The 14,081-nt window shown below is 51.1% G+C and overlaps 1 protein-coding gene across 3 annotated transcripts in view; it reads right to left on the bottom strand.

Annotated features, from left to right (window-relative positions):
- Positions 1-11,958, bottom strand: part of ATAD2B (ATPase family AAA domain containing 2B) — a 100,684-nt gene extending 88,726 nt beyond the window's left edge. For 2 of the 3 annotated variants that reach the window (XM_020977985.2, XM_020977986.2), the window contains exon 1: positions 11,512-11,956. In XM_020977985.2, the coding sequence (XP_020833644.1) occupies positions 11,512-11,730 (219 nt within the window). In that variant the 5' untranslated portion in view covers positions 11,731-11,956. Of the gene's footprint in view, positions 1-11,511 lie in introns of all 3 variants that reach the window. The other variant, XM_020977988.2, reaches the window with a different exon arrangement.
- Between the last annotated feature and the right edge of the window lie 2,123 nt (positions 11,959-14,081).

Below are 14,081 nucleotides of genomic sequence, written 5' to 3'. Positions count from 1 at the left end.
TTGTTTATCAACTGCCTACTGTGTGCCAGGCACCATGCTAAATGCTGGGGAAGCAAAAGGAGGCATTAGACAGTACCTGCCCTACAGAGCTCACAATCTAATGGGGGAGACCCCTGCAAACAAAGCTATACAAACAAGCCCTGTGCATAAACAGGGATAACTAATGGGGGAAGGCCCTAGCATGAGGAGGGCTTAAGGAGAGTTTCCTGTAGAAGGGGGCATTTTAGTGGGGACTTATAGGAAGCCAGGGAGGTCAGCAATTGCAGCAGAAGAGGAGAGCATTCCAGCCGTGGGCAAAGGCAGAGAGACGGAAGATCTTATTCATGGGACAACCAGGAGACCATGTGTAAGGAGACTGGAAAGGTGGGAGGGGGCCATGTTAAGAAGGGGTTTGAACACCAAATGATTTTGTATTTGATCCCAGAGGCAACAGGAAGGCCAGAGTTCAAATCTGGCCTCCAACACATGCTGGCTGTATGACCCTGGTAAAGTCACTTCCCCACCATCTGTCTCAGTTTCTTTTATTTTAATATATGGATAATAATACCATTGACCTCCCAAGACTGCCATGAGGATCCAATGAGATTTTTCCAGGTGTTTCAAGATCTCTAATTGTGAGTTGGCCAAACTTCAGCCACAGACCCACCCAAGCCAAGGAAGCAATCAATCCCAAGACCTTCTCCAGTTGGTGAACTTCCTGGCTACTAATGTCCCCATCACGGCTCACAAGCAATACACACACACCTCAAATGAAATGGAACAGGCTCACGTGGGCTCTGGGCCCGGCACAGCAAGGCCTTTCACAGAGATTTTCCTCCTCATCTCCTATCAGCCAGGTGTTCCTTCTCCCCATCCAGGCAAAGCCCTTCTGGGCATAAAGGATCTCATTCCATCCCTCTTCCTCCAATCACTCCCACTCTCTTGAAGACAGCTTCAGTCTCTCCCTGTCTCCTACCTACATGGTCGTGTCTTCTCCCTCCTCAAAAAGCCCTCCCTTGGTCCAACTGCCCTCACTAGACACGATCTAAGCACCTTTCCCCTCTCCTTGAAAAGGCTGACTGCAATCAGTGCGGCCACTTCCCCTCACTCCCTTCCAGACTCTCGGCAGTCTGGCTCACAACCACATCTTTCAACAAAAACAGTTCTTTCCAAGGCTGCCGGTGATTTCTTAGGTGCCAAGTCCAATGGCCTTTTCTCAAGACTCATCTTTCCTGACCTCGGTGTAGTTTCTGACCCTGTCAATCCCCCTCGTCTCCTGGCTGCTCTCTTCTCTCGAGATTTCCCTCTCCCCTGGTTCTCCTCCTCCCTCTCTGACAGGTCCTTCTGTCTCCTTTGCCAGATCCTCCTCCAGCTCTCAGGACTCTGTCCTGGGCCCTCTTCTCTTCTCCCTCTAGACCCCATGGAGTCACAACCCACAGTTTAAGAAGTTCAGGGGGCAGCTAGGTGGCACAGTGGATAGACCAACAGCCCTGGAGTGAGGAAGACCTGAGTTTAAATCCTGCCTCAGGCACATAACACTTACTAGCTGTGTGACTCTGGGCAAGTCACTTAACCCCAAATTGCCTCCAAAAAAAAAAGTTTAGAAGCCCTGCTCTAGCCTACTTCACTTGGCACCTCATCAGCTTCCATAGATTCAACTATTGTTTGTGCAAATGATTCTCAAATTTTTCTCTCCTGACTTTCAGGCTTGGACTTTCAACTGCCTTTCAGATATCCAAAGAACATAGTAAACTTTACATGTCCAAAATGGATCGTTCTCCTTCCTTTCTTCCTAAAGGGCACCACCATCCTCCCCATCACCTACCCCCATAACCAGTCTGCTACCAAAGCCTGTCAATTTTACCTTCTATGCCTCTTCTCAACTGGGACACTGCCACCATCGTGGTGCAGGCCATGGGGGGAAGGGGGAAGCGGGGGGCAGGTCTCTCCTCATTTCTTCTTACAGTTCAGATCTGACCATGTCACAACCCCCTTACTCAATAAACTCCTGTGGCTCACTGTTACTTCCAGAATCAGATTTCAAATCCTCTGTATGGCATTCAAAGCCTTCCCTAACCTGCCTACTCCCCACCTTTCAGGTCTGCTTACACTTTACATTTCCCCAAGTACTGTTGAATACAGTGACACTGACCTCCCATAAGACCCTCCATCTCCAGACTCTGGGCTGTGCCCGATGCCTGGAATGCCCTCTGCCTCCTGGCTTCCTTCAAATCCTAGCTAAAAACCCATCCTGATTCCCCTTATGCCAGTGCCTCCCCCTGCTGATTATTTCCAATATATTCTGCAGACAGCGTGTTTATACAGAGCTGTCTGAATGATGACCCCCCCCATTAGACTGGGAGCTCCATGAGGGCAGGGTCCTTCTCTGTACTCCCAGTTCTTAGCACAGTACCTGGTACACTACATATTTAATGACTGACTGATTTATGTTCAAAAAGATTGTCTAACATTAAATTCAACAGATTCAACTCAACAGGTATTTATTCATCCACTCTTTTCCCTAGCCTCTCATCCAAGGACCTCTCTCTGACTTCCCTTAAAAAATGGAGGCCATCTCACTTCTAAAATATAGAGAGAATTAAGACAAATTTATAAGAACACAAGCCATTCCCCAATTGATAAATGGTCAAAGGGTATGAGCAGACAGTTCTCAGATGAAGAAATTAAAGCCATCTATAGTCATATAAAAAAATGCCCTACATCGATATTGATTAGAGAAATGCAAATCAAAACAACTCTGAGGTGACACATCACACCTATCAGATTGGCCAACATGACAAAACAGGAAAATGATAAATGTTGGAGAGGATGTGGGAAAATTGGAACACTAATACATTGTTGGTGGAGTTGTGAAATGATCCAACCATTTTGGAGAACAATTTGGAACTATGCCCAAAGGCCTACAAAAATGTGCATATCCTTTGATCCAGCAATAGCACTTCTAGGGCTGTATCCCAAAGAGATCACACAAATGGGAAGAGGACCCACATGTACAAAAATATTCATAGCAGCTCTTTTTGTGGTGGCAAAGAATTGGAAATTGAGAGGATGCCCATCAATTGGGGAATGGCTGAGCAAGCTGTGGTATATGAATGTAATGGAATACTACTGTGCTATAAGAAATGAGGAGCAGGCTGACTTCAGAAAAACCTGGAAAGACTTATATATGATCTGATGCTGAGTGAAGTGAGCAGAACCAAGAGGACTTTGTACACAATAACAGCCGCATTATGCAATGACTAAGATTGTTAAACTGAACCCTTCTCAGCATTACAAGGATCTAAGACATCTCCAGAGGCCTCGGGATGGAAAATGCTGTCCACATCCAAAAAAAGAACTATGGAAGTCGAATTGCTACCACTTATTTTTACCTTCTGTTGAGTTTTGTTTCATCTTTCTGATGGTTCCTCCCATTGGTTTTAATTTTTACTTACAACTTCACTAATGTGAAAATACGTTTAATGGGTATGTAAATGTAAAGCCTATATCAGATTGTGTGCTGCCTTGGCTAAGGTGGGGGGGGAGGAAGGGGGAGAAAAATTTTCACCTCAAAAGCATACGGAAGTGATTGTTGATAAATCAAAATAAATGAATAAAATTTAAAAAAAAAAGAAAGAGGGAAAGAAAATGTAAAACTCAAAAGCTTATGGAAGTGAATGTTGAAAACTAAAAATAAATTAATATAAAAGAAAAAAAAAACCGGAGGCCATTCCCTGAGAGCATTGCTTTGCCCTCCTCCTCTCCTGTGGCCCAGACTGCTCTCCCCCTGCCTACCTACAAGTGGCAGGCTTTCTCTTCACCAAGGAAACTCTTCTCCATGCACCTGGGGTCCTACCTCCTCAAGCCTCTCCAGCAAAGTCAACCACAACAAGTATTTATCAAGCATCTGTTGAAGGACACTCACTGGGCTAAGTGCTGGGGACACAAACACAGAAGAGAGTCCCCACAGTAGGTTACGCCTGAAAGGAGAAGGCAGAAGATGCCCACAGGGGCAGGGCATGGTGGCAAAGTCCTCAAAATTTCACCGGAATGGGAACTTAATGACAGGAGAAGGCATCCAAAGTCCAAAACTGTACTCTGTCTTCCTCATTCTGTCTCTGGCTTCTTCCCAGATGCCTGTAAAAACACAACCGTGGGGAAGCTAGGTGGCACAGTGGATAGAACACCAGCCCTGGATTCAGTAGCACCCGAGTTCAAATCCGGCCTCAGACACATAACACTTACTAGCTGTGTGACCCTGGGCAAGTCACTTAACCCCATCGCCTAACCAAAAAAAAAAACAAAAAAAACACACCCATGTCTCTCGGTAACCTCATGTGGGGATGTGAGAAAATAGATCCCCCAAGGCACTGAGGCAGAGCAATGGTCCAGCCATGTGTCCAGAAAGTTCTTTGACCTAGTAATATCCCTACTGCTCTATACCTCAAAGAAGGCAAAGAAAGAGAAAAAGAATTCTTATGTACACAAACATTTACAGACACTTTTTGTGGTGGCAGATGCTCAAAAACTGAGGGGATATCCCTTAACTGGGGCAAGCTAAACAAGTTGTGGGGAGAAATGATAAGGGGGATGGTCTTAAAGAAACCTGGGAAAGAAAGTAATGCAGAGGGAACAGAATCAGGAGAAGAATCTATGCCACAGCCCCCTGATTGTTACCAGTCAACTGTGAAAGGCTTTTAGTAACTGATCAACACCGTGGCCAACCACAAGTCCAAGGACTCCTGATGAGCGCCTACGGACTCAGAAGGCACAGCAAAGTGGGACTGCTTTTTTTGTTTACGTTTTATTTGAATCTTTTTACATATGGCTAATTCAGATACTTCTTTTGCGTGATTATACATATTGGTAACAGGCTCTACTTTTCTTGCCTTCCCGGGGCGGGGGAATGTGGAACCGCAAATAACACCTTCCCCTTGGATCCAAGCACACCCACTGGCATCCTGCATCTCTCCTCCTCTTAGATAAACTAACCGAGGCCCCTTCTCAAATCTCCACAATCTGACTTCCAGTCTCCAGTCAACTGAACCTGCTCTCTCCAAAGTCACCAGCAATCACCAAACAGCCTTTTCAGCACTTAGCCAAAACAGAACTCCCTAGCATTCTTCCCTCCTCCTCAAACCCTCCCCTCTTCCCAACCTCCCTCTCACTGTTGACACTCCTCCACCCCCCAGGAGCCTGAGCTCCCAACCACAGGGCTGTCCCCAACTCCCCTCCTCCACGTGCCTCACATAATTAAGACATCTCCACTCAGACTGCAATCACTCAAGCTCAGGCCCCCATCATCTGTCACCTTCGGTGCTGTTCAGTCATTTCAGTCGTGTCCAACTCTTGGTGATCCCACTTGGGGTTTTCTTGGCAAAGACACTGCAGTGGTTTGCCATTTCCTTCTCCAGCTCATTTGACAGAGGAGGAAACTAAGGTAAACAGGGTTAAGGGACTTGCCCAGGGTATCTGAGGCTGGATTTGAACTCAGGTCCTCCTGATTCCAGATGCATGCACTATGGCACCACCTAAGGGCCCTACACTATGGCAATAACCTGCTGGTTGGTCTGCCTGCCCCGCTCTAAAGTCATTTTCCCAAAGTGCAGGGCTTAATGGGAAAAAAAAGTGGGAAGCCAGTGGGCCCGCAGGACCTGATCTCAAACCATCCTACAGAGCCATAATCCTCAAAATTCCTTAGTCCTGGTTAAGAAAGAGGGGCCAATCGGTGACATAAAGTACCCAAGACAGAGAAGCCAACAAACCCAGGAGCACAGTGCTGGACAATCCCAGAGTCCCTGGGGTGCTACCGGGGTGACCATCAGTACAGGACCAAAACTACTGGGAAAACTGGAAAGCAGTCTGGCAGAGACTTGGTAGAGCCAAGAGCACCATGCAAAACTCCAAACAGATACGTGATTTAGACAGAAAGGGTGACATAACAAAGAAATCAGGAGAGCGAGGAAGGAATTCCCTTTCACATCTATGGAGATAAGAGTAGTTCAGACCAGACAAGAGATGGAGAAGGTCACAGGAGATAAAACAGACAATGGTGAGCACATAAAATTAAAAACTTCTGCACAAACAAAACTACTGCAGACAAAATTAGAAGATCAACTGGAGAAAAAAATCTTTAGAGTAAGTTTCTCTGATAATAATCCCATTTCCAAAATAATGAAATAAATGATCCAAATTTATAATAAGAGTCTTTCACCAACTGATAAATGGTCAAAGGATTTGAACACTGTTCTCAAGAGAAGAAATGCAAGCTAGCAAGTTAGAAAAGCATTCCAAATCACTAATTAAAGAAATGGAAATTAAAGCAACTCTGTTAATTTAAATTAAATGAAATTAAAGCAACTTTGTCAATCAGAGAGGTGGAAAGTAGAACCACAAAGTTTAAAAAAAAAAAGAGGGGGAAAAAATGTGGAGAGGATGCAGGAAGACAGGTGCAGTAATGAACTCTTGATGGAGCCAAGAACAGCCTAGCCATCAACATGCACAGTTACTTTTCCTGACCATACAGCCTGTGTACAATGGTTTCTTCTTTTTTTCTAGGGGGAGCAGTGGTGATTGAGAAGTAAAATCCGCAAAGTTGATCCAGCCACTCTGGAAAGCAGCTAGGAACTAGGCCCAAAGAGTTATTGACCCTCTGCATGCCTCTGACCTACAGAGAACAAAGAGAGGAGAGGACTTCTGAACCCACAACAAAGCTGGTGCCCACAGACTGAGAGATGACCAAAGCAAATGCACTGGAATATTATAGTGCCATCTGATGTGAAGGCACTGATGACCTCAGAGAAGCAGAGCGAAGGAGGCAGAGTCAGGGATACCCCCTTCACAGAGACTATACAGCCCCACTCCTCCCCCCATCCACAGACCTTCAGGCTGGATGGGTACCAGGGCACGGCGCTACAAAGACCCGGAGGGTCAGTTCCTGTCCACAACAAGCTTCCCATTAGGCAGCAAAGAGGAGTGGGGACAACGGCAGAATCCAGACCAAGAGCTCACTGAGAGTCAGAGAAGGGGCAAAAGACTTCCAGCTAGTGGAGGGATCGGGAAAGGCTCCCCAAAGAGGGGACTCAACCATCAGAACACCTCCAAACACTACAAGATCCTCTGAATGTATATGTCCGCCAATGACTGAGAAGTAGGCAGGCATATCAGCTGCAAGAACAAAAGTACCTCAGTGCCAACATTCATATTAGACATAAAATCAAAGGGAGACAGTTCTGAGGTTCTCGAAAGGCAAACAAATGAGCTTTGTCATGTGTATCGCAAGGCAACAAGAAACATCACTGCATGGGATGCTCAGTCCCCTCATATTGGAGTGACCACGGTAAGCACAAGACTAATTCATAACGCAACACACCAACACGAGAGAAGCCACTGACAAAGAGCCAGAGATGATTCTCTAAATCAAACCCAGCGAGACTTCAAAGTAGAGTGATTTCAATGCAGAAGTGGGCAAAATTGCGCCAGTGTAGACCCGGAGGAAGGAATGAGGCCAAAACCCTCCTGGGCTCTATTTGGATCAAGAAGGATCTTGATCTTTTCTGTGAGGAAAGAGTCCATCTGGAGCATCTAAGCACATCACTGAGAACATGGCTGATTCTGGCGAGACAACAGACTTGTGCAAGCAAAAAGCAAAATCAGTATAAAACTCAAAGAAAGAATGAAAATAGGACGTGGCCCACGACTGACAAAACGCCAACCAAATCCAGGCAAATGAGCTGTTGACGGGGAAAAGAAGGGAAACTGAAAAAAGGGCAGACGCTGACCCAGAAGGAGATCACTCCCCAAAGAATTTTAACTGTTTCGGCCTCAACCAGCAACAGGAAGGAACAAAGAACCTGAAAAGCCGTCTCAACCAGCAAATGCTTCTCTTGTGGCCAAGGGCAGCCAGCACCTGTCTCAGAAACATAAGTTCCTCGGTCAAGCCTAACGTTAAGATTATCAACAGCACTGTCTCATAAAAGTGAGGAACACTGCAGGAAAAAATGAACTGACAAGAGACTAAGCAAAATTATCCCACGGGTAATTAAAGATGAAGCTAAGAAGAGGCAAAAGACGGATAAAAATGGAAATTAACTGTAAAGAGATTTTTTTTTTAACAAATTCAATTCACCACAATGGGTCACTGAGCCACCACATCAGAACTCTAAGACCCTGCACAGGGCCTGGCATCTTCCATGAGGAAGTAGACATTGTCCTAGCTGAGTGACTTTGGGTCAGTCACAACTTTTCTGCTTCAGTTTCCTCAACTGTAAAATGGAGATAATAACAGCATGGACCTCCCAGGGCTGTTGTGAGGATCAAATGATCGCTGTAAAGCACCTAGCACGATACCTGGCACATAGGAGGCACTACGTAAATATTAGCTGGTACTATTATTAAATCTAAAGAAGACAGCTGGCCTAGAAAAGTATTCAGAAGGGAAGACTCCGGGGAGCCCACCTTTATCACAGGATCTGAAAGTAAGAAGGGCACTGTGAGTGGAGGAAGGACTGCAGTAAAGAGACCTTTGAGGCAGACAGATCCCCCCTCCCTAGTAGCTATGGCCACAATTCAGGCCTGAGGTGATGAGGGCCTGCACCAGGTGGGGACCAGGTCAGAGAAGAGAGGGTGCACTGGAGATGCCACAGAGGTGAATCGGGCAGATCTTGGCACCATACTGGATAGGGAGAGGAGAGTGACATGAAGATGCCACCGAGGCTACAAGCTTGCTTTTGCTCTCAATAATCAGGAAGCTCAGAAAAGGAGGGTTTGGAGAAAAGATAATGAGCTCTGTTTGGGACATGCTGAGTTTCATATGTCTACTCAACAGTAAGTTTTCAACATCTGAAAAGCAGTTGGAGATGTAAGACTGGAGGTCAGGAGGGAGGTCAGGGATGGACAAATAGATTTGAAAGTCTTTTGCATGAGATGATAACTTTATCCATGGGAGCTGATGAAATCTCCAAGTGAAACAGCATAGAGAAGAGAAGAGGGCCCAGGTGAGAGCACTGACCTGATGAGGATCCAGCCAAGAAGAGAGAAGAAGGAGAACCAGGACAGAAGCATATCCTGAAAACCAGGAGAGAAGAGTATCCAGGAAGGGAGAGCGACCACCAGCGTCCACGGCTGCAGAGAGGTCAAGGAGCATGACGGCTGAGAAAGGCCACTGAGACATTCCATGTCACTTTGGAGAGAGCAGTTTTTGGTAGAAAGATGGGGTCGGAAGCCAGATCACAGAGATTTTAGAAGGCAGTGAGAGGAAAGGAAGTAGAAGTGCTGAATGCAGTCGGCCTTCTCAAAGACTCTCACCAGGAAACGGAGAAGAGACGGAAGACCATAGCTCGTGAGGACGGCAGGATTAAGGGGTTTTTTGAGGACAGGGAAGACCCTGGCTTGTGTGCAGGCTGAAGGGAAGCAGCCAAGGAGAACCTGAAGATAAGTGAGCATGGGGATGAAAGGGGGGATGGAATAAGCAGAGGGATTAGCCTTGGTCAAGAGAGTGGCCACCTCTTCACATGAAACGGGGTGAAGGAAGAAATCACAGGACGAGCTATAAGAGGTGGGAGGAGGGATGAAAAAGTCTGGGAGAGTGGTACTGGAGAGTGGGATCATGAATTCATGAGGAAGGGGTAATCAGACTGCCTTGTGGCAGCGAGGGTCCAGTGGAGATTACGGAACAGCAACTCTTCATGGTCTCCGTCAACGCGGTTCCGTGGTCTTCTCCATTTTCATTCAGCAGCGTCTGAGTAGGACCAAAGACCCAGGCCGGTAGGAGTGACCCAAGGCTGAGACTTGGCGAGGTTAGCCCAGCGGAGGAGAAGAGGGAGAGGGACTCAAGGAAAAAGAAGAGGATGCAGGGGTCAAGAGGGGGCACAAAGAAATAACAAAAACAGGCCTGACTTTCTAAGGAGGGAGACAGATGCATACACCAGAACAGAGAAGATAAATAAGAGTCAGCCTCAGGTGACTTCAGGGGGACCAGCAGGCAAGGTCTCCTGAAGAAGGCACTCCTTTGGCACAGAACTACAGGAACCAGCAAAACAATAATTATAAAACAACTGGAGGAGAATGTTGCAAGCTCCCAATGACTAAGCGGCCTCCCTCCTCCTTCGTCCAGGCGGATTGGGAGTGGGACGCTGCCCGCAAAGGCCCACTGGTCCACCACGTGGCTTAACTCTGCTGAGGCTGGGGTTTGCCCCTCGCTGATTCTCCCTTCCCTGGGAGCCGGCAGGGGATCGACACCCATCAGGAAATGACGGTGACAGGAAAAAATAAAAACGTTAAAATAAGCAGTGGCCAACTTGTAACACCCACCTGAAAAACCACGAGTCACTGCAAAGAAGAGAAACTGGCACGCAAACTTGGCTGAGGCTGCCCCTCGCACCCTGCGCCGATACCCTGGAAGCCCCTGGCCGGCCCCAGCCAGGCCCTGACTCTGCGCTGCCAGCTGCTGCGAGCACCGCCCCCTTTCCAAGCCCGGAACCAGAGTCAACTCACTACTGCAACGACCCCTAGACGGTCCGGCACACCAGATGCCCCTGGCCCGGATGCCACTCCCAACCTTCCCCGGGCAGAAACCGGCAAGCTCGGCCCAGGCTGGTCACCTCCTCAGCGCTGGCTAAACCCTTCTCTGAATTTCAAATTGCTCCTTTCGGGGAAAGCAAATCCCTGGAAGTGAAGAGGGTACCCCTCCAGGAGGGATGACGACAAGCAGAACCCAGGAAAGCACGGGAAGGACTCCGGAGGGAAGGAAAGCTGGGGCCGCCACGGGGCCCACGGACCAAAGCCCCGAGTTCAAATCCTGCCGCGGGACCCCGGGGAAAGCACTTCGCCTGGCTACCAGTCCCTCCGTCCCACGGCGGTTGTGAGGACCCAATGAGATCAAGCGCCGGCTGTCAGGAGGGCTACACAACAGACTAGGAACGTGTTTCTTTTTTTAAAGGAAAGCCGGCGCTGTGTGTGACTACAAGGAGAAGTCCGGGACTGAGAAGGTGCACCCCCGGGGCCGGCTCTGCTAACCCTCCCCCTCCTCTCCTCCCTCCCCCTCTTCCTCCATCGGGGGGGGGGGGTCAGTCCGGCCCTCCCGGGGGCCGCTTCGCCAGTCCAAGCTGCCCCCTTCTCCTCCACCTCCGATCCCGGGCTGCGTGGAATTAAGACAAAAGACCCGCCACCGGGTCTGCGGCCGGAAGCAGCCTGCCGTGGGGTGGCGAGCAGTGACGGGCGCGGACCTCGAAGCCTCAGTGGTCCCGCCCGGACAACGGGCAGCAGCGGAAGGCTGGCCTCAGAGCTCTCTGCCTGGAGCCACAGGTGGGGGAGGGGGCGGGATCCTGCGCCTGGGGGAGGTTGAGGAAAGCTGTCCTGGGGCACCCGCTACAAAAGGGTCTCCCTGACTCCACAGCCCGGGGCAGGGGGAAAGAGGCGGCGCCCTCGCCCGGGGGAGCTCCCGTTCCCCCTCCGCCCCGGGCCCGCGAGGCGCCTGGCAAACAGCAGGCGCTCCATAAGTGCGGGCCGGCCGGCCGGCCTTCGGGCTCTTACCCGGCTGTCTTCCAAGTCCCCGCCTCCTGCTCCCGCCGCTGTCCCCGGGCCCGCCTTGGCCCCGACCGCGCGGCTTTTGGAGGAGCGCGTGCGGGACGAGATGAAGTGACCGCCTCCGGACCCGGCTGCCCCGCCGGCCCCCCCGCCGGCCCCGCCGGCCCCGGGCCCGGCCGCCTTCCCGCCCAGGAGGCGCAGAGCGCTCTTCCGGGTGTTCACCATGGCCGCCCCGGCCCGGCTCGCCTCGATGCTCGGGCCTGCGGGCGCTGGGCAGCAGCGCAGGCCCTGGCCCAGCCCCGGCCCCGGCGGCGTCGCCTCGTCAGCGGCCTCGGGAGCGGCCCAGCGGAGCCGCCATCGCTCCCCTTTCTCTGGCGCGCGCGCTCCCGACGCTCGCGGGACAGGACGGGACGGGACGGGACGGGTGCCTCGGGGTGTGCGTGCGTGGGGGCGTGCGTGCGTGCGTGACGGTGTGTTGCGTCTCTGCGTGCGCGCCTGCGCCTGCGTCAGCGGCAGGGGCGGGCTTACGCCCGCAACATATAGAGCGAAGAAAATGTGCGTGCGCGCCGCCTACGACGCGCGGCCCGTGCGTGCGCGCCGGCGTCTCCCCCCCCACCCCCCACCCCAGCCCTGGAGACGCTCTAGGCCCGACGCGTCTCATCTCTATGGTGGCGGGACTCGCTGGGCCGGCTGCTGACAGTTCTGAAAACTGAGGCCTCCCAGAGAAGAAGCGCTGCTGCCAAGGGGGTCCGGGGCAGGAGAAGGCAGCAGTCACCTCCCCAGAGGCCAGTCAGAAGAAGCTGGACAGCCTGGGGCAAACGTGTGGAGCCTGAGGCTTAGGGGAGGAGCTCCTGCCTCCCCCCCACCCCTCCCACCAGCTCAGATCCCTCGGTGAGGGTCTGCGCTGTGAAGGGACTGACCCTGTGCAAGTTCTCAAGCTAACAATGTAAAATGGCCTCCCCCGAATGAGGCCCCAGCATGTGCTGGAGATGCTCCCCCTGCCGTGTTATCTTCTGGTCTATTGGCTTATCTGTGACCTTGCGATTCACAGGAGGAAAGGACAAAATCCTCAACAAGGGCACATGGCAAGGAGGTTTACTGAAGAGCATTCGGAGCACAGGGTCCTTCCTTGTCCTTCCTTACCGTGGTCAGCGCCTGAAGCGTCTGTCTAGGACAGGGGGTCTTAACTTTTCTCTGTCAGTCAGTCCAGAGAAGCACAAAATAAAATCCATAGGGTTATAAAGGAAACCAGTTCTGCTGAAATGCTATTATCAAAACATCTTTTAAGACCACTTCATGGGCTGCTCTAGGAGTCTAACCACATAAAGTCACTATGAACCCTGGAGGGAAGGACATAATCCAATCCCTTCTGACCAGACTCCTAGAAAGAGAGCAAGAGTGTGTCAAAAGACCACTCACCTTTCACACCCAACCCTGCCCACCCCTGGGCCCACTCCCCTCCCCACCCCCTGGGCCCACTCCCCTCTGGTTAAAATGGCTTAGCCTTTCCACTAATCAGTGAACAGGCAAGCATTAAGTGCCTACTATGTGCTAGGCAAGCCCATGTACACATGGCGCCATTCCATCCCAGTTCCTCCAGCAGATCTCAGCCCCCCTCACCACTATCCAACATCCCCACTCTCTCCTACTGCCCACAGACATGCCCTGTCTCCCCTATCCTGAAAACACCCTCACTGGATCCTTCCATCCCAATTATTGTCCCTTTTCTGGCAAACCTGGAGAAGGTCCCACTCTCTCTCCTCTTACTCTCTTAACCCCTTACAATCTTAACCCCTGCAACGATCATAGTTGCCCAATCCAACTCCCTTTTCTCAACCCTCATTCTCCTTGACCCCTCTATAGCCTCTGACACTCTCCATCATGCTTTTCTCCTGGGTGTTCAGAACACCCCCCACCCCCACACCCAGTGATTCTCCTCCTCCCTCTCTGAGCATTCCTCTGTCTTCTTTGCTGGATCTGTCAAGCTGTCTAACCATAGGTGCCCCCAGGACACTGTCCTGGGCTCTCTCCTCTCCACCCTCTAGACCGCTTCCCCAGAGGATCTCATCAGCTCCCATGGATTGGATGACTGTCTCCGGGCTGATGATTCTCAGATCTCCCTGTTCTGCCCAACCTTTCTGCTGATCTCCAGTCTCTCAGCTCCAACTAGACATCTAGCAGGCATCTGAAACTCAACATGCCCAGACCAGAGCTCATGATCTTTCCCCCTCCCCCCAACCCCTCCTGACTGTCCAGGGCGCCCTACCTTCCCCTTCCAGGCTCTCAGCCCTGCCAGCCACGGCTCCTCCCTTCTCCCGACCCCCCATATCTGGTCAGTTTCCAGGTCTGTCAATTTCATGGGCTCCGCCTCCACCCTCGCCGACCCTTTTCCCAGCCCTGCCTTGCCCAGAGCAGGAAGCCAAGCCTGGACTGGCCTGAGCCTGCGGCCCGAAGGTCACCCCAGGCCGGCCCTCCGTCCGGGGCTGGAGACTCCTTCGGCGGGCTGGACAAGAACTCAGGGCGGGGGGGGGGGGGGGGGGGGGCTGAATCCCAGCGGGGGGCAGGGGGCATCCCGC

This window comes from Phascolarctos cinereus, unplaced genomic scaffold, assembly GCF_003287225.1.
Source record: "Phascolarctos cinereus isolate Bilbo 61053 unplaced genomic scaffold, phaCin_HiC Scaffold_2;HRSCAF=192, whole genome shotgun sequence".
NCBI lineage: Eukaryota > Metazoa > Chordata > Mammalia > Diprotodontia > Phascolarctidae > Phascolarctos > Phascolarctos cinereus.
Note: the sequence above shows the minus strand (reverse complement) of the source record. Positions and strands in the feature narration are given on the sequence as shown.